Source organism: Thermothelomyces heterothallicus (genome assembly GCF_042370625.1).
Source record: "Thermothelomyces heterothallicus CBS 202.75 unplaced genomic scaffold P884_scaffold_10, whole genome shotgun sequence".
NCBI classification, from domain to species: Eukaryota; Fungi; Ascomycota; class Sordariomycetes; order Sordariales; family Chaetomiaceae; genus Thermothelomyces; species Thermothelomyces heterothallicus.
Genome location: NW_027192571.1, coordinates 484,273 through 506,061, shown reverse-complemented (window position 1 = coordinate 506,061; position 21,789 = coordinate 484,273). Strand labels below are relative to the sequence as shown.

The following is a 21,789-nucleotide window of genomic DNA, read 5'->3' as shown; positions in this document are numbered from 1 at the left end:
CGGAGAATTTTTCTATCAGCGATATGTTGGTTGGCGATTGTGTCGGCAGGTTTCTGTTGGAACACGGAACGGATGCGGATCAGGGCAACGATCTCCGTGCTGGAACGAGTTGCGCCCCGTCTCTGTCTTATGCAACACTTTACCCGCCACAGACAACCGTGTTTTTGTGAACGTTTCTGGCATCATCAGCCACACTCGGGAGAGCCCTGCCTGTTCTCGGGGGGTGCGTCTCAAACCGCATCGCCCGGTTCTTCGCAAGCTCCAGCCGATCAGGTCGACGGTGCAGCGAGGCGACTGCCGAACGAAATGCACCGCGGTCTTTGGCCGTCGAGAGAGACGAGTGCGTCTTACAACGGCATGCGCCGTGGGTCTTGCTATATTTGGACTCTGGCTTAAGTTTTTGCCAGCTTCCCAGTTCTACAGTCTTCCTATCGTAATGACTTTTCGTTTAGCTTTCATCGTATTTATCACGTCCGAGGGTTCCGTCGAAGTATTATTAAATCAGCATCATCCGACGTTGATACCAGCAGGCTGGGTTAACAATGTCATCGTGGGAACTGCAAGACGGCCAGAACGTGGTGGTTGGACGACAAAACACGGCGCCGTGTCCGAAGGACAATGGCACGACCATAGGCACTGCCCAAGAATTCACCGTCCTCTGCAACACAAGGCTGGCTGGAGATGTTCTTTGCCCCGACGTTCCGAGACTGTCTGGAGCAATGCGCCGCGACGTCTGGCTGCGCAGCAATCTCCTTCGACCCCAGCCAGGACCTAGGGTTCAAGAACTGCTACCTCAAGACGGCCGTCACCAATTCCGGTGCCGTGGCCGCGGACCGACGTACCGATTCCGCCATGCTCGCGATGGCTGCCGCACCGGCGCCACCGGATAACCCTGCTGCTCCGGCATCTTCGGCTGAACCCTCGCTGGCCATCTCGCCGACCGCGGACCCAGCGGGAACATCCGAGCTCGAACAGTCTCCAACCTCTCCATGCCCATCGGTCGCCCAGTCATAAACGCAACCACACTATTCCTCACGGTAACACCGGTAACGGTCACGAAGGCCGGAAGAGGGTCGGCTGTCTCAGGGGCGAAGAAGGGGCGCATGGCAGAATTGAGGGCTAGTCTCAACGGGCTGGGCCGGAATAAATGGTCCCAGAGTAGTGAGTAAATGGGGGCTGGAGAGAACCAGGGACGGGATCGATGGGTTGCCCCGAATTATTGCGAGCACGGATGGAATTTGGAGAGAAGCTGTTCCGATATCAGCTCGGCAATTTCGAAATGCGTGATACGACCATCTTTTCCTGCGTTGTCCAATGTTCTTGTACAACCCGTGCACAAGCGAGCTTGGGGCTGATGATGCGGTCAGTCAGAGTGTATGCCCCACAGGGCTGGCTCCCTGAAAGCGGTCTCTTGCAGGTGGATGCGCGGATAGAACTGACGATCTTCGTATCTCTGCTACGTAGTTGGCGATGGTTCTGTAGGAAGAAGGACGGAGGCGTCCAGAGCCAACCTGTAGGAAGATATGGGTGGCTGCAACCTCGGTAGGGCTGGAGCCCTGGTGGGCCCAGTCTACCACACCCCCCCACAGACAGCCACATCGCTGCCTGATCCTTCTACCTAAAGCAGTAGTCTAGATACAAATTGAGGTGGTTGTCCATCAGTCCTATCTGCCTACTACGGCTCAAACCGCCTAGGGGACGTGTCTTTCCGTTATCCCTAGCAGCCGCAAGAAGTAGGCATGTTTCTCTCTTTCCAGTGGCTTGGTCAGCCTATCTGTAGCTATCTTAGTGCTAGCTATATACTTTAGTATAAAATGGCCTTCCTTGTGCCTCTCGATGATCTACTTATACCGAATATCAATGGCCCACGTACGTCTAGTATTTAATGGGTTTATCATATTGGTATACGCGTTTTTGCTGTTAGTGAAGATGATTAGTATAGTTAGCTATAGATAGCCACATTCCTATAGGATTTGGCTAACCTACTATAATAAATATATAGTCGGAGTGAGGTTGGTAAACTCTGCTTTGGTGGTATTAAGTGTAACAAACGTCTGCTTCTTCGTTTTCTATAGTACTGGTCTACTAGCTAGAAAGACGATATAGGCACCTATAGAATATCGGCATAGGGGGTCGTCTACCTAGGAGGTGTCTATAAAGGCAGTTAGTTTCAAGTCGTTAATCTTTATATTACTACCGAGTTTAATGCTATAGGAACGGGTGCCGGCTAAGTAGTAATATAGATGCTAAAGAGCGTCTAGATACTCCTATAATAGGCTGTTATTGGCTTCGTAGAGATAGGAGACAGTATATATAATATCAATCTAGGTGTTATAGGCTAGCTAGTTTAGTTAGCTAGTCCAGGTGGAATACTAATCCTTCTTATCTTCTAGTTTGCTCTAGATACGTAGTAATTCGAACTTTGAACGCTAGGGAGTCTTAGCTAGATTGATACCTTCTATTCTGTATTTGTATAGTAAAGTGGTAATATATATCTCCTATAATAAGAAGATCTTCCTATTTGCCCTGTCTTATAAGATATCTAGTCTAAGGAATCGTTTGACTTTGCTAAGCTCCTTAAGATCGTATCTATCCTTTAGATGGTTACAAATTCCATTGATAGTAGAGCTATCTTTTGTGGCGATAAGAAGGTTATTAACGTATAGGATAAGTAATGTACCTGTATCTCTATAGCAAAAGAGATAGAGGTCGGAAGGGATTGATTCAAATCTAAGTTCTTCAAGTACTAGTTTGATTACTAGGAACTAGTATAGTAGACTTTAACGTAGTCTATAGAGTGCCTTCTTTAGCCTATAGACTTTGCTAGATAGCTTATCTAATCTAGGAGGTAGTTTGACGTAGTATTCTACCCTATCTAGAATTAGTACGTTAAGGAATATAGTTTTGAAGTCAAATTATAAGCACTCTAGATCTTTAACTATAATAATAGCAAAGAAGATCTTAACCGTTACGCTATTAATAACTATAGCGTATACGTCTTAAGATTTCTAGGATCCTTCGTCAAAGTTACCGTAGATGACCTATCTGGCCTAGGTAGTCTTCTAGCCAGTGGATAGATTAGTCTTTTCGTTATATACCTACTTGCTAGGTAAGACGTGTATACTAGGGTGTTTATTAACAAGTTCGTAGACTTCCTTCTCCTAAAGACTCTGGTCCTGTTTAATTATCGCTAGGAGCTACTAATCTTCGAAGTTAGCTTTGCGTCTAGCTTCGCGATAGTTCTTTGGAACTAATAGATTCTGGCTAACGGATATATTATATTTAATGCTAATAGGGGTAGCTATAAAGACGACGGATTCGGCTAGCCTCTGGTCATCTAAGTGGTAGGTAAGGAACTAACTAGGAAGCTTCCCCTTATTTAGTTTTATATAGAAGTTAGACTAGGATATATCCCTAAAACGGGATGTCCGTTGTCTCTATAGCCTCCCCCCCCCTATTGCTTCTTCTATCCGTAGGGAGTGGGCAGTGTATAGTGCTAGCGGGTGATCACGTGGTATAGGGGCTTCTTCTTATTAGATTTCTTGGATGCCCTTGTCTACGAAAGAGACGAATTCATCCTAATCTTCAGTCGTTAGTATAGGAGATAGAATTGACTAGGGTGTCGGCATTTCTGGCTAATTTGCCGGCTGAACTAGCGTTTCTAGCTACTTTTGTGCTATAAGATCTTGTTAGATAGACAGGGGTGTCTCTGCCCTATAGTTTGTATTTAATATGCTAGTTAATCCTAAGGAAGATTAGGATACTAGTTTTGAGTTGGTAGTTGCTAATGAACTTGGCTAAGTTTGAAGATCTTTCGGTAGCTAGAAGGCAACTATATAGTAGAGTTCTAGGGAGCTCTTGTCTTCTTTAACGGTAGTATCTATAAATACTACTTTATACTTAGGAGGATTAATATCCTTATCCTTACGGTAGTCGTCTCCCTCGTTAAACTTGATAGCACTAACCCTGACGATAGCTCTAGTCCGTAGGTTCTAAACCTAGTAAATCTTGCTATAGATGTCTATATATCTAATAAGTCTCCCCTTTTCTACTCGTAGACCGAACTTATTAGCCTTGTCACGTTTATCTGGTTTGATATAGTAATACGCGTAGTAGAAGTAGGTATATAGGTATTAGATATACGGCTTACGAGCCTCCTCTGGTATATTAAATGTAGTTATAAATAGCTTATAGGGACTCTTATTACCTAGGTTAGCCCTGGTTAGAAGAAGATTAGCAATGATAATTATAGTGTTAACGATAAACGGCTAAAGGAATTCCGGGATCTGGTAAGCAACTATTGTAGTTCTGGCCTTCTAGATGATATCTATAGCCATACGTTTAACTTTGCCGTTTTGCCAGGGACTCGAAGGAGTGGTCTTCAAGATAGTAATACCTTTAGCATCTGTAAATATAGCTAGTTTACTGTCACGGAAGTCCTTGCCGGATTGGCCAAACTCTATATTGCCATCGAGTCTAAGTATCTAGATATATCTACCCGTTTAGTTATATATCTAGACGATCTAGTCCTTTAGCCTATCGAATATATCTGACTTGGTATAGCCGAATTTAACCTAATGGTAGTTTGACTAGACGTTAACGATATAAAGGCTATACTTATAATCTAGGTAGCTAGGAGTCTTGTAGGTAACGACGTCTATATAGACGAAGTAGAATGGTCTTATCGCCTAGGTTAGGGCATGTTTACCTAGTTTATCTATTGCCTTCCCTATAATATAAGGTTTGTAGAAGGTATTAGCGTCCTTGTCGGTTAGGTTGATACTAGCGTCCTTATAGGCGGCTTTAATAGTAGCCTTGCCTATATATATCAGGTAGTAATATATAACATAGTAGTTAATAGAAGCAAAGATAGCTCTAGCTAGGGTAGGTGCCTTGGCGATAGTAGTAACTAGTATAGTCGGTTTGGTATTACAGACGACAAAGACATTGCTAAATTGTTTAAGTTTAATGATAACCTAGCTAGATTTACCTATATATAGGGTATGACGTACCTAGTTCTAGAAGATATCGTTATCGATCAGTTTCCTAGTACTAATCAAATTGGCCGGGGACGTAGGATTATAGAGTGCCTCTCGGATTTTAACCGTGGCTATCGTGCCGTTTTAAAGAACTGTCTAGTAGGTAACGACGCCTATCTCCTTGGCTTTAGTGATATTACTAGATAAGGAGAGATATACCCTTGGTTTAGGTAGACGGTAGAGCTTAGTAAACTACTTAATATTATTGAAAACTGTATTAGCTATGGCCAAGTCGTAATAGATAATGTCTCTAATTACGTTAACCGCTTACTACTAGGTTCTAGAAGTTAATAGGAAAGACGATACTATCGGTTATAGTGATAAGGATAGTCAAACGGACGTAAAGTTAGTAGAATAGAAGATACTATATATAGCAGATGTTACTAGATTTGTAACCCCCAAATTCGGGTATAGTACCGTTATAGATAACGGTATATTCTTCTTAGCCAGGTAGTAAGCTTTCTTTGGCTAGGTATCTAGTACTTTCTCTAGGTTATAACCCTAATAGACATTCTTAGGATTATAGTATAAGCCGTACTTATAATGCTTGACTTCGTTATAGAAACGTTTGTTATAATCCTAGCACTTGATCCTAGGGTAGGATAACTTCTTCCTATCGGACGGTAGGGTAGAGTGATTATCTATCTTCTTACCGTTATTATTATTAACGCTAGTAATATTGATGTTAATTAGGTTCCTCCTTATATCCTAGTCGATATAGGTCTTGGTTATATCCCTAATAAGGTCCTCCTAAGTAAGGGATTTGTCTTCTATCTTCTAGATATTCTATTAAAATAGATTAGGATAGATCTCCTTAATAGATATTAAGACGTAGTAGATCTTTACTACCGGTAGGAAGATAATACCTATATTATATAGTCGTTAATAGATAATATAGAGCTAATTAATATACTAGTCTATAGTGTCGAATTTAGATAGACTAATCCCTATATACTCCTTAACTAACATCCGGGTTATATAGATAATGCTATATTAGAGTACCTAAAAGACCTTTAGATATATAGTATAGGGATTAACGACTTCTAGGTTCTAGCTAATACATATTATACGCGACTAGACATCTAACTTCCTTAAGGATATAGTAATAAGTCAGAAGATATTAGATCGGTCTACCTTCTATATACTATAGGCGATAATGTTATCCTTGTCTAGCTTAGGGACATCGGTTTCAAGATAATAGAAGAGGTCGTATAGCGCTAGCGATAACTATAGTTAGCCGTCCTACGTTTCTAAATCATCCTCGTTATTAAGGGTAGGAAGGGGTATAAAGGACCTCTTTTCTGGAAGGATAGGAGTACCGTTATTAGAAATGGTTTGTAGGTATTTTATAAAGATCATATCTTACTCTCTCTAACGGTAGTCGGCTACTTCCTATAAGGTAACCATCCGTTATAGGAGGTCTTAGTAGTTAGTTTAGGTATTGTTTCCTCTAAGTTATTCCTCCTCTTATATATCTTATTACTAGAGTATCTCTACCTTATTGTCTTCTTCTTTATCCCTAAGGATAGGGTTATCAAATAGAGCTAACGATATATTATAGTTATTATATAGGTAGTTACTAAAGAATCTTTCCCTTAGAGTCTTACTACCTCGCCTATTTCTCTTAGATAGTAGATACTATTTACCCTCGGGTAATAGGCCTAGTTATATAAGGAAATGTCTTTAAGGGCTTATAGGTCTTATACTTGATGACTTCTATAGGTTAGAGTAGTTAGAATTACTAAATCTTGATAGATTTGGTAGTTTCCTTGATAGAATTGTCGGTTCTGATGATTTCCTTAATAGAAGGAAGAAAATCTTAATAGAATCTCGACTCGGTTGTTGCTCTTGTAGATGGAAATGACTAGGACCTTTAGAATCTGGCTGCCGAAGGCCGAAGTCTGTAGATTTGAGCGATTAGCAGAGGTTCTAAAGAAGGAGAGTAATCCGCGAAGAAATGAGTAGCGGAAGGAAGCTTGATTTGTAGATGAATTTGCTAATGAATCTGCTAATAGGTTTGCTAGTTCTGTTGCTGTAATTCTGGCTGGCGATTGAACCGCTTTGGTTTTTGGTTTTTGGTAGTTGGGTTAGAGGTAGCTATAGTCTAATGGATTCGAATGACTATAGGAGCCTCTAGAGCTAAATGGTTGTTGTTGTTAGGGTAGCTATAGTTGAAAAGAAGAAGAAGAAGCCAACTATAGGAGCCTCTAGTAGAGGGCTTATAACCTCTTACAGGTGGATGCGCGGATAGAACTGACGATCTTCGTATCTCTGCTACGTAGTTGGCGATGGTTCTGTAGGAAGAAGGACGGAGGCGTCCAGAGCCAACCTGCAGGAAGATGTAGGTGGCTGCAACCTCGGTAGGGCTGGAGCCCTGGTGGGCCCAGTCTACCACACGGTCTGATACATCGGACGCAGGGGCCGCTGCGCAGTCCCATTGCAGGGGCGTGACCGCGCTGCGAGCCTGATTGGCCCGACCAGGAGAGGAATTGATCTCGATAACTGGATGTGCCATGCCGAATGCCACCAGCCTCGGATCCCCGCGTGTCTTTTCTCGTCAAGCGCGCACATTTGAGATCAAGATCGGCCATTGATCAAGGAGGGGAGTCGGCGGTCTTCTATTTCCCATTTCTTTCTTATCCCGCCTCCCCGTCCTCCTCTTTACCCAGCTTCTATCTCGTCCGGGTACCAGCAGAGCGCCTCAAGAATAACGTGACCCGGACTTGTGACCACTTACTGTAGGTAGTGGGGTCAACCTCGGCCATCGTGGAAAGCGTGAGAGGCCCCCACTCACCACTTTCCGCGCTCGCAGTCGGCACGCCCGCATCAGCAGGGCTCCGTTTCCGTCGTGCGCATTCATCTCGGGGTCCAATCTGCAATCTGCATCTACAACTAGCCAGAATCAGCGCGCGGTCCGATGGCTGTCACGCACGTTCCCGTGGGCGCCGGCCACGATGAGGACAGCGACCACGACGAGCTCCCGTCGAACGCGCAGCAGCACCCACACCCTCACTCGCAGCCCGCCCTGCACCAGCACTCGCTCTCCAACGCCTCGACCGCGACCGTCGACATCGAAGCTTGGACCGTCGCCGCCCTCGAGTCGCTTAGCATCGCGCCCGTCGCCCGCGGCACCGGCAACGCCCTGTCCATCCCTCTCGATGGCGACGCCCTCCCCGGCCAGCGCGAGTCGACGCCTCACAATGGTGCCGGCGGTCGTGGTACCCCATCCGGGATGAAGCTGCGCGGCGTCGCGTTCGACCACGCCCGGGGCCCCGCCGCACCCTATGGCGCAGCCATCACCCCTCCGCGTCGGCCGCCCTCCCGGCGCGACAGCATGCGCAGGCGTGATGCGCTCTTGAAGGGGAAAGAAGGCAGCAGGCAGCGGAGGCGATGGGAGAACGGTAAAAAGAACCCAACTTTCCCCCTCCACCCCTCCTCGCACCCCTGTCTCTCCCGGGACAATCCCAAAATCTTGTTAGCTGGCTAACCCGTACTCCGGGGGGTCCCCTGTCCGCGTTCTCTCTCTCCCCCCCCCCCAAAACACGTATATCTGGAAACAGACCATCTCCTGCACGTCCCGAACGTCGTCCCGCCGCTGCCGTCCGACTGGCAGATCTGCCCCACCCATCGCGTCCTGCCGCCCGTGCCGTACCAGCTGGCGCAGTACTGGGATAAGGGCCTGAGGGAGCGGGCCGAGGCCGAGAAGCAGAGGCGGAGGCAGAAGCAGAAACGAAACACCGAGCAGCAGCAGCAGCAGCAGCAGCAGCAGCAGCAGCAGCAGAAGAAGCAGCAGCCGGAGGTCGGCTTCGTCCCGCGCGACCTGCGCAACACGGCCAAGCGCACGCCCGCCGTCAAGTCGTGGCTGCGCGCCCTCGAGGAGCCGGTGCGCGCGTTCGTGGTCGAGCGCGGGCTGGCCGTTCCCCCCGGCGCCGCCGCCGCCGCCGCCGCGAGGGAGAACGAGAGCGGCGAGTGCGAGAGCGACACCGACAGCGACGACGAGGAGATTGTGTTTGTGGGGCGCAACGCCCGCAACGCGCGGGACGGCAAGTCGCGGAAGAAGGCGCAGCGCAGCGTTGCCCAGCAGCACCAGCAGCACCAGCACCAGCAGCTGGGCGAGGAAGAGAGGGGCATGGTGTTGGAGATGGACGACGAGGGGGGTGGGGGTGCTTTCAAGTGCGTCCTTCTTCTTCTTCTTCTTGTTCTTCTTCTCCTTCTTGTTCTCCTCCTCCTCCTCCTCCTTCTTCTTCCTTCTTTCGCCCATATATATGCGTCTGGTGTGGACGTCCGAAGCTGGTCACTCACCAACCTACAACAGGCGCTGGCTCACACACTCCATCTCGGACTATTACGGCCTCCATTCCGAGTCGGTCATGGTGGGCAACCCCGCGCGTCGCGTCGTATACGTTGGCGTCAAGCAGAAGCAGAAGCAGGCCGCTCTACGGCAGAAGCCGCCCAACCGACCTCTGCTGCCGCCGCCCCTGTGGGAGATGTTCTGAGGAAGACGCTCGGGGTTCTCGTATCAGTGTATGTTCCTTGCGCGAGAAGTTGACTGCGGTGCATTGCATCTGTAGACTATAGGTGGTAGAAAGCGTGCCTGTATACGGTACCAGTGCGCCAGCGCATACATTCAGGTTTCCAACTCGTCCCCAAGCTCCGGACTCGAATTCGACGATGCGGCTAAGAAGAGGTCGGAACACACGACCACCATGGTCTTCGCCTCCTATTATCGCCTTCAGCAATTCCCCAGGAACAAAATCAGAGCATATCCTTTGGAGGCAAGCCCAACACCACTCCACATCTTGAGATCAAGTTTTACGCGGCACCCCATACCCGTCGTAGGAATTAGCAGTCAACCTCTTAACTGCATTCTCACAATCACAACCACCACTGAGTCATGAGAGCGGTCCCGCTAAGTCGAGGAGATTCATATGTGCGATTTGCAGCACAATGTCATTCATATAGGTCATGACTATTCATTCATAATCACCATCACCGATCACGTCCCCCTTCCAACGATTCGAACCCAGTTCTGCCCAACATCACCAGACCTCCGAATCTCTCGACCAAAAAGCTCTCTAAGCGGACACGCCAAGAGCCGAGTTGAAAGCATCGGCGGCAGCCTGTCCGCTGGCCGCCTGAGCAGCCTGCGAAGCCTGCTGGCAAGCCTGGACAGTCTCCTGGGGGGCCTTGCACGAGCTCTGCAGTCTGGAGCAGGTGAAGTCGGCAATGATGCGGATGGCCTGAGCCGAGCCGTGGTTGAAGTCCGCCGTGTTCACGTTCTGGAAGCTGGCCTCCTTGCGGCCGTCCAGGCCGACGGCGAACCGGATCGCCGGGCTGCCGCAAGTCCCAAAGTCCAGACCGTTATCCTGGCGACGGGTAGGGCTCGAGCGCCGGAACCTCTTGAGGTTGTTGGCGGCGCGGCACTCAGCCTCCTGCTGCTCGCACTGCTGGACGCCGCCCTGGAGCTGTCCAGAGTTGGCGGCGTTGGCGCACGCGTTCTTCTGAATAGAGCACGAGCGCTGGAGCGCGGCGTTAGCGGTCGTGAACGTCGCACCGTTGACCGAAAACGGCCGATCCGAGCCAGCAGTGCTCTCGACCGGAGGGGCGACACCGCCCAAGGAGCCGGTGAAGGTCTGAATGTTAACGGTGCCGGTGGCCGAGTCACCACCGGCTCCATTACCACCATCCGTGTTATTGGAAGGCGGTGCCACAACTCGGGTGTCATTGGCAGGCGGTGTTACAATGACCTCGCAAGCTACGGTGATGTTAGGGATCAACTCTTATAGGGGGAGAAGAGATCAGGCTTGAACGTACCGTCATCGGAACCGTCATCCACACCATCATCGACATCACCACCAGCGCCGGCACCGGGCGTGATATCGGCAACGGCAGCCAGAATTTCGTCTTCGGTAACCGCAGGGGTGAGGAGATTCAGCGTGAAGATGCAACCCTGGGCATCATCGGGGTCGTCACAGGTCTTGCCTTTAGCAGTCGGCTCACCGATCTTAGATAGCGTTGTCAGCTCAGAGGCTCCACACCTCTACGCCCACTATAAAGACTTCAACCTACCTCGCCCGGCGGGAATGTAGCGCTTTGGAGGGCAAGCAGGGGGTCAGCACCGATCGATGCCAGAGACTTGGCGACCTCCAGCTCGATCGCCGCGTTGTTAGCAGCCTCGGGGGAGGCTGGGTCCTGATGCTGCTGGATGTTGGCGATCTCGGGATTGGTGGCGGTCTCATTGCAAAGGACGCTGGCCTGGCCGACCGAGCCCGTATTGCGCTCCAGGGCACGGTACAGGATGGCTTGGGTCATGAGCTCGAGGTCGCCAGCGGCCTTGGCGTTGGTGAAGGCCTGGTCGGCGATGATCTGCTGCAAGCAGTCGAGGTTGGTGACGTCCCCGGCGCCTTGGGCAGCGGCCGCGTTGCCGAGAAGGGCGAAGACAGCATCCTGGATGTTGAGGGGGTTGTTGAGCTTCAGGGCCTCGTTGGTTGCCCTCAGGGTGGCCTCGTGCGAGTGCTCCTGGGGAACCTCGCGCTTCGACACCTTGCGCGAGGAGATATTGATTTCACGGGCCGAGCAAAGGCCCGCCAGAGCAACCAAAGCAGTTCCGTACTTCATTGTGTTGCAAATCTCGTAGCGATCGACGCGACGCGCAAAAACGGCTGAGGAAATGAGGGCCGGCCTTAACGAGTCGAAGATTTGAGCTAAAAGAGTATGAATAAAACAAGCAGTTCACAGAACTGGAAAGAAAGGAATGAAGATGGAAAAGCTTGTTGTTGAGGAACACAAGGATCTTGACGTTACTTACTACATGAGACGACCACGGGGACTCTTATACAGATTGAGAGGCACTCAACTACAGGAACACCGGCCTGCCAGGCTCCATGTTGCGTCTCATGATGGACATGGACTCTGAGATCCCTGCGCGCTCGCCAAGCAGCCGTCTACCGGTGATCAGGAACCGTTGCAAGTGACCAAGGCTAGGCTGTTTCCCATCGATGCGTCGTGACTGGGCCGTTCCCCAGGGAATGCGGGTTACATCGTCGGCTCGACCTAACTCCGGCGCGGGACCGCCATCAAGGGGTGTCCAACATGCTGGTTCGGGTTCGGGGAGGCGCCAAAGGGTTGCTGCTCTGAGCTTCGTCTGCGTGGTACGCCCCTTGTCGGAGAAGGGAGCACGGCCTAGTTATTCCTGCTTGTTTCGAGAGACGCTCGCCTGCCTGGTGTGTGACACTCGAACCGAGCCGCACGCCTGCCACTGATCTACCACTTGGCGAAATTTCACACACGGGATTTGCGGCAACTCGATGCTCTAAATATTTACAGGATGTTGAGAGAGTGGCAGGAACTAACGCCAATACTGCCCGAAAAGAAAGGATCCCGAGGCATCCACTGGCTGTTGCCTAGCAGTAGCTCACTCTGTTAAACGGGGCAGTCACGGCCGCGGCCGTTGAAGAGCGGGGCACCGTAACGCGGGCAACGCGTTCGCGGAAGCGAAGAACTCGAGACGACATCTGCTGGGATGGCCGGTATCAGATCAGACAAGACATGGCACACCCCGTGTCTCATCATCTCCTTGGCGTGCCCTGCACAATATTGTGCACGGGCGTCTTCTAGCCCCTGTCGCCTTTCCCACAACAGGAAACGCCTAACTAGTTAACAAACGGAGCCGGTGATGAAGAGACTGTCCGACCTCCTTCTACGGCGCCCGAGTGACGTCGATCGTGCCTCTGCCATTTGATCCTGGGCCCTTGAAGCAGAGCACATCACTCAGGTGCAGGACATGGCTCTCCGGCACATGGCATGTCTCTTCATGCCATTAGGCATCACGGGCCAATCGTTCATGTATGTAACTATACATACGTGCTCATCATTCGACGTGGATCGTCAGCTGTAATCCGTACATCCCCTGAAAGATCGCCTAGGTTGCGCCGCGGGGGTAATATGCAAATAAACAACAGTCACGACATCTGTATCGGAGACATCGCTCTAGCAGTTTATCATGTCTTTTTGTACAATAGATTTGGTCGCAGAACAGCGTCTAAGGGGAGGAAGGCTAAAGCGGAAAAGGAAAATGTGCCCAAGCTCAAGCAGCAGTCAGTCTTGCTCCGTGGTTTATGGTCTATAAAGGCGGCGCTTGCAACCGGAAACCCCTGCGAACGCTCTCTTTTGTATCGCCCAAACCCCGTTCTGTACTAATACACCACCCTCCTTTATCCGTCCCGGCTCGAGGTACTCTTCGTCGGAAAACATCGGCCGTTCTTTAACCGACAACCAGCTTGTTGTCGTCGGTGATGTCGTATGTCGGGATCTCGAGGTTCAGCGGGGCGGGTCCTTTCCTGATGCGGCCCGAGATGTCGTAGTGGGAACCGTGGCAGGGGCAGAACCACCCGCCGAAGTCGCCAGCCTCGCCGATGGGGACGCAGCCCAAGTGTGTGCAGACGCCTGATTCGGCCCCGTCAGTCAACCGCTCCCTATCCTCCGGTCCATCCTAGCCGGTTGTGCAGAAGACATACCCAACATGACAAGCCACTCGGGCTTCTTGACGCGGTCCGCGTCAGCCTGGGGGTCTCTTAATGAGGCGACGTTGACGCTGTTGGCCTCCTCGATCTCGGCAGCTGTGCGGTGGCGGATGAAGACGGGCTTGCCACGCCACTTGATGATGACCTGCAGTTGTGTCAGCGCGACACACCATCCGCACCCACCCCATGACGTGCCCGCCAGACGGGAATCCTTACGTTCTTGCCCTCAGGGATGGCATTGAGGTCGACCTCGACCTTGGCCATGGCCAAGACATCAGCCGAAGCGGACATGTTCACGAGGAACTCTGTTTTGACACCCACGCGTCAGCCCCCGGGGGTTTCACACCCATCATCTCCCCAGTCCTCCAGCCTCCCCACATCACATCGCATCACATCACACCGACAACCCAATTGAGCCCGCCACTTTGACCAATGCTCCCGCAAAACCGCTGAGCAACTCACCCTGGATGGTCGACTTGGCTCCCGCGGCGGAGATGGCACCCAGCGAGCCCACCATGAAGTACGAAAACAGCGCATTCGAGCCGGAAGATCCCTTGGCCATGTACTTGGAGAAGTCGGGCACCTTGTTCTTGGGCTCGCCCTTGAAGGGGCTCTCGAAGGTGGACGACGCATCGCGGAGGGCGGGGGTCGAGCTCACGGCGCGGACGGCGGTGGTCGGGAGGCGGGCGGAGCTGGCGGCGGCGGTGGCGGACCGCGCGAGGGCGCGCGACATGGTCTGCAGCGGCGCCATTGCGTGCGACTTTTTATCTGGCGTGTGAGAATTGAGTCGGGTTCGGGGATCGGCGCGATGAGGGAATTGCCGTCGCTGGTGATCCGCGCGCGGAAGGGGGTAGGAAAGCCGGAGCGGCGAGGATTCGGTGGTGATTATCGACGTCGGCCGAGTCGTGGACTGAGGTTTTTCAGCAAAAGGCACTGGTTGTTCCCGGGCCGAGCGCCGGCTCCACCCTTTCCTGGGGACATCAAACCAGTCGTGGCCTGAGGCAGGAACTTCGGGACAAATAGCCGAGTTTTCATTGGCCCTTTGCCACTCCGGCTTCTCCCGCAACCGGTGTCAGGCCAGCCCGGAACTGCGTGGGTGCGCCAAGCATTCTTGCTCTGGACCCGACAAAGCAATTAGACCACACATCCTCGAACTTGACTCTGTAGCATCCTATAACTACGTGTATCACTTGAACAACTCAGAAGTCCCCCAGCAGCTCTACGCGGGAAACGACACAGAAACAAACGTAGAAACAGATGTTGATGCCAATACAAAACTTGATAAAACACTATTCAAGCACAATAGTCATGATGTGGATACAGTGTCTAGTCACAAATCCACCGTGATGCACCACAAGAGACCGCTGTGTTGCCATCTCAACCGGGCCAAATCATCCAAACATAACAACGTAAGCGGCGTGACTGCAACACCGTAACACAATTAATTAGCTTTTCAAAGCGGCCGCCGAAATACTCCGTGCTCCCTATCATCACGATTAGTGAGCCCCGTTACTCTCTCGCTCTCAGCATCACTGTTCCTTTCTCCCCCATTCATAACGCACGTTCGATCCTTTTCAGCGGTCATTCCCACACTCAGCGGATCGCCCCCGTCCCCTCGGAGACAATTGATATCCTACGTTCATTTAGTCTGAGTTTCGTAGAGCAGCAGTACGAGGAGGTGATAATAGAAAGCCAATTGTCTCGGAAAGCTCTTTTTTTAGCTTCGAAAGATAAAGAGGCAAGCCGCTTGATCACGCCCATCAATGCATCCGCCGCAGTTCCTCCACCATATTCCGCATGTCCTCGACCGATGGCCCTAGCCCCTTGCAGATTATCTCCTGAGTGGCTTCATCCACGTCCAAGAATCTTTCCAGCAACTCCCCATCCAAGAACCGGAACGGGCCATCGCCTTCCCGCTCGGCATTTCTGAACGCCCTGTAGGACCTGAACGGGATGTCCCCGGCCGTTTTGAGGACGTCGGCCAGTTTTCCTTGGAATCGCAGCAGCAAATCCTGCACGTGGGGCGCAACCGTTCCGAACATGTAGATGCCTCCCTCCACCTGAGATTCCCGAGTTAGCGATAGCCCGCCGGCACCCGCTTACTTTCTTGCATCGTTAGGATGTTCACTCACCGTCCCCAGGAACGCTCTCGGAACAATCAGAGCCCCCGGCGTTGTCTCCACCTCTACCTCCCGGATGCGATTCACCATCTCCCCCAGGTTCATCTCGCTCGTGATCTCCATCCGCCGCTGATCCTCCGCCGTGACTCCCTCCACGTTCCGCCTCAGCACCATCAGATTTCCCTGCGCGTCCGCTTCCAGCCAGCTCCCCTCCCGCACAAAGCCCACGGCGGTAGCCCACACGCTCCCGAAATGCCGCGCCCGCTCGACCAGCCGCGGGGTGCCGTCCCCCGGAACGTACTCGACCAGCGAGACCGATTTCATAAGGTCCGCGACGGCGATCGTGTTTCCGCGCACGCAGATCTCGGCCGGGTAGCTCGAGGGACGGTACGAGGCCAGGCGGGTGAGCTCGCCCGTCGTGCTCGATGTCTCCTCGTACCGGCACGCGACGACCGTCTTGGTCAGGCCGGCGACGATCGTCCCGTCCTCCATGACCGCCACGCACCGGCAGGCGCCCTTGAGCTCGTGGCTCAGGATGAGGTACGGGTTGCGGTCGGCGTCCACGCCGAAGAAGAGCATCCGCCCGCGGACGTCGGTACCCGGGCCGTAGTCCGGGTCCGGGAGGAAGCTGGTACCGACGATGAAGCGCTCGGCCGGGTTGCCGTACGAGTCGCGCAGCTCGGCGCGCACGACACACTCGACGAGCTCCGTGTAAGACGGGGCTCCGAGCGGGAAGGAGCGGCCTACGCGGTCGAAGATGACCTCGTCGACGAGTTTGAACGACGACTGGACAACCTCCTCGCCCGCCACGAGCTCGCGCTTGATGCAGCCGAGGCCGAAGACTTTCTCCTTGGGGGAGTAGGCGATGCGCCGGACCATCTCGTTCATGGCCAACGGCTTTACGTGTGTGCGGCGCTCGCGGTCGATATGACAGATCTTGAGCTGCTTGTCGGTTGCGAGGGCGATGCACTCCGGGAAGGCTTGCGTGTCGAAGGGGCAGATGTAGGTAGCTTCCTCGGCTGTCACCGCCGAGTAGACTACGCGACCTTCGGAGCCGTAGATGAGGCTGGGGTGCTCAGTCGTGGCGAAGATGCTATAGATGCCGTCGGCCTGTGGAAGCAAGTGAAGTCGAGCTTGGCGCATGCCGAGGATGACGCGCTTTCGGCTGGAGAGGGCAAGGTCCTTGGTGATGTTGAAGGTCACGACGTTGCCGTCTTGCATCGCGACGAATAATGTCGGCCCGGACACTCCAGGCGGCAGGATCTGAACGAGGGCAAGGTCGCGAGGGATAGATGCGTCGTCCTGAGAAGTGCGGAGCGACTCTCCGTGTATCGGCTCGAGAGTGTGCAGGTCGATAATGGAAACGGTACCGGATGACCAGAAGCCGACGACGCCGACGTTGTCCGGCTGTGCGGGCACGTGGATGCAGGCTATTTGATCCTGCTTGCTGATATCCCTTGTCCGGACGACCCGCAAGTCATCGCTGATGCTCAAGGACACAAGCTCGGTGCCGTCTACGGACACCAGGAGAGATTTGGAGTTCGCTGACGCGTTGATGATGCTTCTCTGATCGCCGGGCGTCCACGACGCAACGGTGAGACCGCTTTCGGTGTCGAGGACGGTGGCGGCGGCGGGAGTCACCTGCAAGAGTCGCCCGCCTTGGAGATCTGTGGCTAGGAGGGTTTGCCGATCGAAAACCAATCCCGCAAATGACGCAAGCTCCTCGACATCGCCTTGTGCATCAAACCTGAATACCCGTGTCTCGGTCAAGAATGACACAGCCAATACGTCCGTCTTTGGGGCCCCATAGCTCTTGAGGGGGAAGAGTCCCCGGCAATGCTCCAGATCGGCGAGGATGCCAACGTCTTCCAGACCGACGCCGCTTCGAACGCTCCGAAGCGACCCGTCCTTATGCACGCCGCTACAGGTAACGATGCGAGCCTGGCCGGACGAGTACTCGTTCCCCAGCTGGCCTTCGTCGCCCCTGTTGCCCATATCCATGATGGCGAAGTCCAGGATGGGGCCAATATTGTGAAGCGTCTGGACAAGCTGCAGAAGGGCTTTTGGGTCCTCATTCTGGAGATCAAGACGGAACAATTGGCTGTCGCCGTAGTGCGAACCAACAAACAGGAGGTCGTTACCGAGATACACCAAATGGCTAGCACGCGACGTCTTCCCGATCCAGTTGACGTCCAGGCTCGTTACCACGACGCTATCCGCGTTCTCCGTAACCAAGGTGAGGAGGTGCAGGTTCCCATAATCATCAGCCAAGAAGTAGTTAACCGCATTGTACTCGGCCCAAGCCACGAAGATGGATGCCTCCTTGAGAGCCGACTGCACCGTCACCTTTGTAACCTCGTCGATGTAGAGCAGCCTTGTCTCGCCCACCACGACGAGACCGCCGATGTGCGCCTTGGCCGATTCGACATTCCGCACGTTGTGCCGCTTGACCCCCTCTTCCACTTTTCGCACCGGGATCAGCATGGACGCACTCGAGTCGGGCACGTCCATGTCGATTTCTCTATCTCGATCGGGATTGAACTTGGATGCCTCTGTATTTCGGTCGTCGGCAGTCATTCGGTAGGTTGCCAACTTCGCATCGCCGGAATCTGCCCTGCTCTGGTAGAGGAAGGCAATCTTCGGATGCCCCGTCTCGGTGTAGAGAAAGGTGCTCGCTCTGATAAACAGCTCGGACAGGCGGACCTGATCCATCCAGGTGAGCACCATCTTGTTTTTCCTTTCTCCCAGTCTCATCATGGTCAACACCCCCTCCCACAGATGCATGGCCAGGAACCGTCCGGTCGGGTCCACCAGGCACCGGTCCTGGCTCTGCGAGTCTCGCATGTGGCGCTCGCCGGGGTCTTTGAACGGGTCTATTGTGTCTAATTGTGCCGTATTCGGGTTCCACGCTAGCGTAAAGTATTCGAACCGGTCGGTGCCGACGAAGAGGAGGTCGGTCCTGGAATCCTTGGGTCGGAGCTTCTGGAGCATCGAGATAGTGCCGTTGACCACCTTTGAGGAAGTCAACGTGAGCACGCCATCCGAGAGTCGCCATATCTCTAGTCGGTTGGCCTTTCTAATCCCCCATTAGTTAGCATCGGTGGTTTCCGGGATCTGGCAGCAAGCGCAAGAGTCGTGGCACGTACGCAAGCACCAAGCTCTCTTCCTCTTCGGAGAGGAGATTGCTGCGCAGGGCGTGCCTTACGCTGCTGGGACGATGGATCGGGGCTATGTAGGCCATTTCGACAGAGACTGGCGACAGCGGGTTATGACAAGGAAGCTGGCTAGTTACATCCGCCGATTTCAAAGCTCATGGGAGCTTCCTTGGGGCTGATGCAATGAGGATTCCGGAGATAAGATACGAGTTCCAAGAGTTCCACTCCCGGGCTGCTTGAAGCCGGCCCCGCGGTCGCCGTCGCGCGGGGCAAACGGCACGTTAACCAATCAGGAGCTTGCTTGCTTCAGGGTGTGTGGGCCAGAGATGCTTTCTTAGTAACCCGTAGGGCGCTTTCAAACATCGCTCTCTTGGGGCCACAACTACACCAGATTCCTTCCCTCTGCTGATTCCCAGTCTAACTGCTCAATCTCTTGCAGAGTTTGCAGCATCCTCCGAAGACCGATCTCAAGAGCGTCCCGGCTTACGGTGAACGTCAGGCGGAACCATCCCAGCTCCTCCGTGAAGAAATTGTTTCCCAGGGCAATCGCAACCTTCTTCGCAGCGAACCGTTTGCCCACCTCCAGCTCGCGTCGCTTATATTCTTCCTTCTCCTGGGGTGTCAGCCGATGAAGTGACAAGCTTTCAATCCTCTTCGCTCCAAATAGGTACAATCTGAGGCCGATCCATGTTGACATGCCGGCATTTCTATTCCGTGATTAGCGTCAGTGCTTCGTCTGGTCGATTGCGAGGAAGGGGTCTTACGATTTCTTAGAGTACGCGATTCCGTGCTCGTCCAAGAACCGCGTTGCAAACACATACTGGTCGGCCAAGCGCTGCCGATTCACCATCAAGAAGTTCTCGGTGAAACTCTTGTCGTCGAGCGTCTTGGCCCAGATCTCTTGGACTATGTACGGTGGCCGGGGCGAGCTGCGGGATGATGATGCCCTCGCCTTCATCGTATATGGACCATGCGAGACTGTCGATGACAGAAGTTACTCCAGATAGCACCAGAATGTCCTCATGCCGGACGGGTCTGTGGGGTTGGAAGCTGGAGTTGAGGTAGGATGCGAGGGCCTGTCTAAGGCGTGGAGATAGATCCCTTCGGCCCAGAACCATACGTGAGATGGTGGACAGGTGCGACAGCTAGATTTCTCCCGATGTACTCGGCAACCTCGCTGTGCATGATGAGGGCGTTCTCGGCTAAGCTCGGGTTGACTCTGCACCCGGTCAGATGAGAGGATCAGGCGACTGCTCTTCTCAACGGCCAACTCAACCGACACTCCATCAGGATGGTCTGGCGTCCAAGGGTTGGCTAATGACTTCTCGACAAGCTCCCACTGACGCAAATGGACGTAATTGTAGCCCGCTCGATTGGTGAGGTGGAAGGAGGCGGCGACCTCCTCGGCAGACGTGGCTTCGGAACGATCAGACCTCGTTTTATTTCGGCTCATTCCACGATGACTCCCTCAGCTAGGGAGGTCAACTTCACCGGATCCCAGTGGATGTGGTGCGCCGAGTGGGACTGCAAAACGCTACCTCGTGCTGCTCCGCTGGAGCACTCCACGCGTAATTATGGGTCATCCATCTCAGCGAGCCACTGGGTCGGATGCTGGCAGCTGAACAAGGGCGACGCATCGACCGACGGACTAGCTTGCCTGTTTTGCGGGCTAGCTTTTCCCGAAATGTTGCCGAATCCGCTACGGCGGGAACTGTTGCTGCGCTTTCGAGTGTCGACTACCCTCCCGGGAGTAGTTATTAGTTATTAGTTAGGTGTTCGCGACATTCTGGACCAGCGACAGAAAGGAACGGAGTACGGATAATAACAATGCCAATGTGATGGCCGCAGTTGTGGACCATGTCTCGCAACATGGAGTGACTCTGCCTACGTGTAAACAACACTACACGAATCGGTCCAAATTGAGGACTCAGCTCTACCTGGCCGAAATGTTTTCCAGGGACGAACACCTGGGATTAAAAACGGTCTGGAAAAGAGTAACACTAGTTACTTGCAAACACCAGGAACCACTCAAAACCAAGGCAAGACGTTAATCCTTCTTCCTCACAGCCCGAGCTATGCCCGAGGATGTAATGAAAAAGGAACTTGTTCGCGTCATCCGGAGGCAGTGTAATACCGGAGACACAGTGAGACTCAGGCTCGGCAAGCCGAGGTGACTGAGTCTCGAGGTACAAAAATTAATTTAATCAAGAATCTACTCCGTAGAGTAGTTTCAGAGATTAAACTGAAAAGAACAGATACTACACTTGATCTAAGCCAAAAGGCAAAGAGAGCTAAGGAAAAAAGGAAAAGAAAGTTCCAAGAATCGAGGCAGGCCGGCGACCAATTTATAGACGAAGGAATTGGTCTGTGCACGACTGCATGGGTAACTGTTGGAGTTGCTTGCACGTGACCCGACAAGTCGAACAAAGCCCACCTAACTACTCCGTACTCCACCAGGGCTTGCTTCCACCGCCCCACTTGAAAAGCGGTTTGTTTACCGTGTACGGAGAACGGAGGAATTGCCCCGTGGGTACCGGTTTCAGGACGGATTAATATACTCGCATGAGACTCACAACACATGCTTTCTAGGACATTTCGACTGCGAATACGTGCATGAGACCATAACTACGCCATGTTTGGCGCATATAGGTGACCTTAAAGAATGGTACCTCGTCTTGCTCAACACTGAGGCAAGGACGGCAACCTAGAAGCTTTGCTTGATGCTCGGCCGCGTCTTGTTTCCCAGACGGCCTCATTCGACCTTGTCTCCTGGGCGAGAAAGATCTTGGGATGCTACGTCAAAGATCGTCAAGAAAGAACAACTTCTTGCCTCGCTTTGGCAAGGATCGATTCTACTGAGGATCTTGCTCAAGTTCCTCAAGGTAGTTAGTTTTGCAAAGGGGCAGCTCATAGAGAGCAGCTTGCGGTGAAGAGGCTATGCAAGGATCAGACG

The 21,789-nt window shown here is 52.6% G+C and overlaps 8 protein-coding genes across 8 annotated transcripts; 3 read left to right on the top strand and 5 right to left on the bottom strand.

The window, feature by feature from the left end:
- The first annotated feature begins 137 nt into the window (after window positions 1–137).
- P884DRAFT_259276 (uncharacterized protein) lies at window positions 138–964 on the top strand. The gene has a single exon (XM_069441332.1). It carries the CDS (start codon window positions 543–545, stop codon window positions 888–890), a length of 348 nt encoding a protein of 115 aa, XP_069297842.1. The 5' UTR covers window positions 138–542; the 3' UTR covers window positions 891–964.
- A 6,627-nt stretch (window positions 965–7,591) lies between these two features.
- P884DRAFT_223264 (R3H-associated N-terminal domain-containing protein) lies at window positions 7,592–8,901 on the top strand (the record flags this gene model as incomplete). Its single annotated transcript, XM_069439553.1, has 3 exons — window positions 7,592–7,777; window positions 7,852–8,440; window positions 8,600–8,901. Coding segments are annotated over exons 2-3 (786 nt in total), but the record flags the coding sequence as incomplete, so codon positions are not given.
- A 1,213-nt stretch (window positions 8,902–10,114) lies between these two features.
- On the bottom strand, window positions 10,115–11,657 carry P884DRAFT_199314 (uncharacterized protein; the record flags this gene model as incomplete). Its single annotated transcript, XM_069438223.1, has 3 exons — window positions 10,115–10,816; window positions 10,927–11,043; window positions 11,109–11,657. 3 exons carry the CDS (start codon window positions 11,655–11,657, stop codon window positions 10,115–10,117), a joined length of 1,368 nt encoding a protein of 455 aa, XP_069297840.1.
- Window positions 11,658–11,886: 229 nt separating this feature from the next.
- On the top strand, window positions 11,887–12,540 carry P884DRAFT_259273 (uncharacterized protein). The gene has a single exon (XM_069441331.1). It carries the CDS (start codon window positions 12,038–12,040, stop codon window positions 12,299–12,301), a length of 264 nt encoding a protein of 87 aa, XP_069297839.1. The 5' UTR covers window positions 11,887–12,037; the 3' UTR covers window positions 12,302–12,540.
- A 322-nt stretch (window positions 12,541–12,862) lies between these two features.
- Window positions 12,863–14,294, bottom strand: P884DRAFT_284826 (Rieske [2Fe-2S] iron-sulfur domain-containing protein; the record flags this gene model as incomplete). The annotated part of the gene is made up of 4 exons (XM_069443731.1): window positions 12,863–13,484; window positions 13,556–13,706; window positions 13,778–13,866; window positions 14,024–14,294. The coding sequence occupies 4 exons, from the start codon at window positions 14,292–14,294 to the stop codon at window positions 13,303–13,305; spliced, it is 693 nt and encodes a 230-aa protein (XP_069297838.1). The 3' UTR covers window positions 12,863–13,302.
- A 1,027-nt stretch (window positions 14,295–15,321) lies between these two features.
- Window positions 15,322–18,525, bottom strand: P884DRAFT_277382 (mono-functional DNA-alkylating methyl methanesulfonate N-term-domain-containing protein; the record flags this gene model as incomplete). Its single annotated transcript, XM_069443065.1, has 2 exons — window positions 15,322–15,621; window positions 15,694–18,525. The coding sequence occupies 2 exons, from the start codon at window positions 18,523–18,525 to the stop codon at window positions 15,322–15,324; spliced, it is 3,132 nt and encodes a 1,043-aa protein (XP_069297837.1).
- A 653-nt stretch (window positions 18,526–19,178) lies between these two features.
- Window positions 19,179–19,602, bottom strand: P884DRAFT_17083 (uncharacterized protein). The gene has a single exon (XM_069437306.1). The coding sequence runs from the start codon at window positions 19,531–19,533 to the stop codon at window positions 19,219–19,221; it is 315 nt and encodes a 104-aa protein (XP_069297836.1). The 5' UTR covers window positions 19,534–19,602; the 3' UTR covers window positions 19,179–19,218.
- On the bottom strand, window positions 19,597–20,707 carry P884DRAFT_277381 (uncharacterized protein; the record flags this gene model as incomplete). Its single annotated transcript, XM_069443064.1, has 4 exons — window positions 19,597–19,783; window positions 19,835–20,252; window position 20,577; window positions 20,663–20,707. 4 exons carry the CDS (start codon window positions 20,705–20,707, stop codon window positions 19,597–19,599), a joined length of 651 nt encoding a protein of 216 aa, XP_069297835.1.
- Between the last annotated feature and the right edge of the window lie 1,082 nt (window positions 20,708–21,789).

Bases quoted from the DNA above. Each gene is read 5' to 3' on its own strand.
- P884DRAFT_259276 (XM_069441332.1), top strand. From the start codon at position 543: ATGTCATCGTGGGAACTGCAAGACGGCCAGAACGTGGTGGTTGGACGA.
- P884DRAFT_259273 (XM_069441331.1), top strand. From the start codon at position 12,038: ATGCGTCGTGACTGGGCCGTTCCCCAGGGAATGCGGGTTACATCGTCG.
- P884DRAFT_17083 (XM_069437306.1), bottom strand. From the start codon at position 19,533: ATGTCAACATGGATCGGCCTCAGATTGTACCTATTTGGAGCGAAGAGG.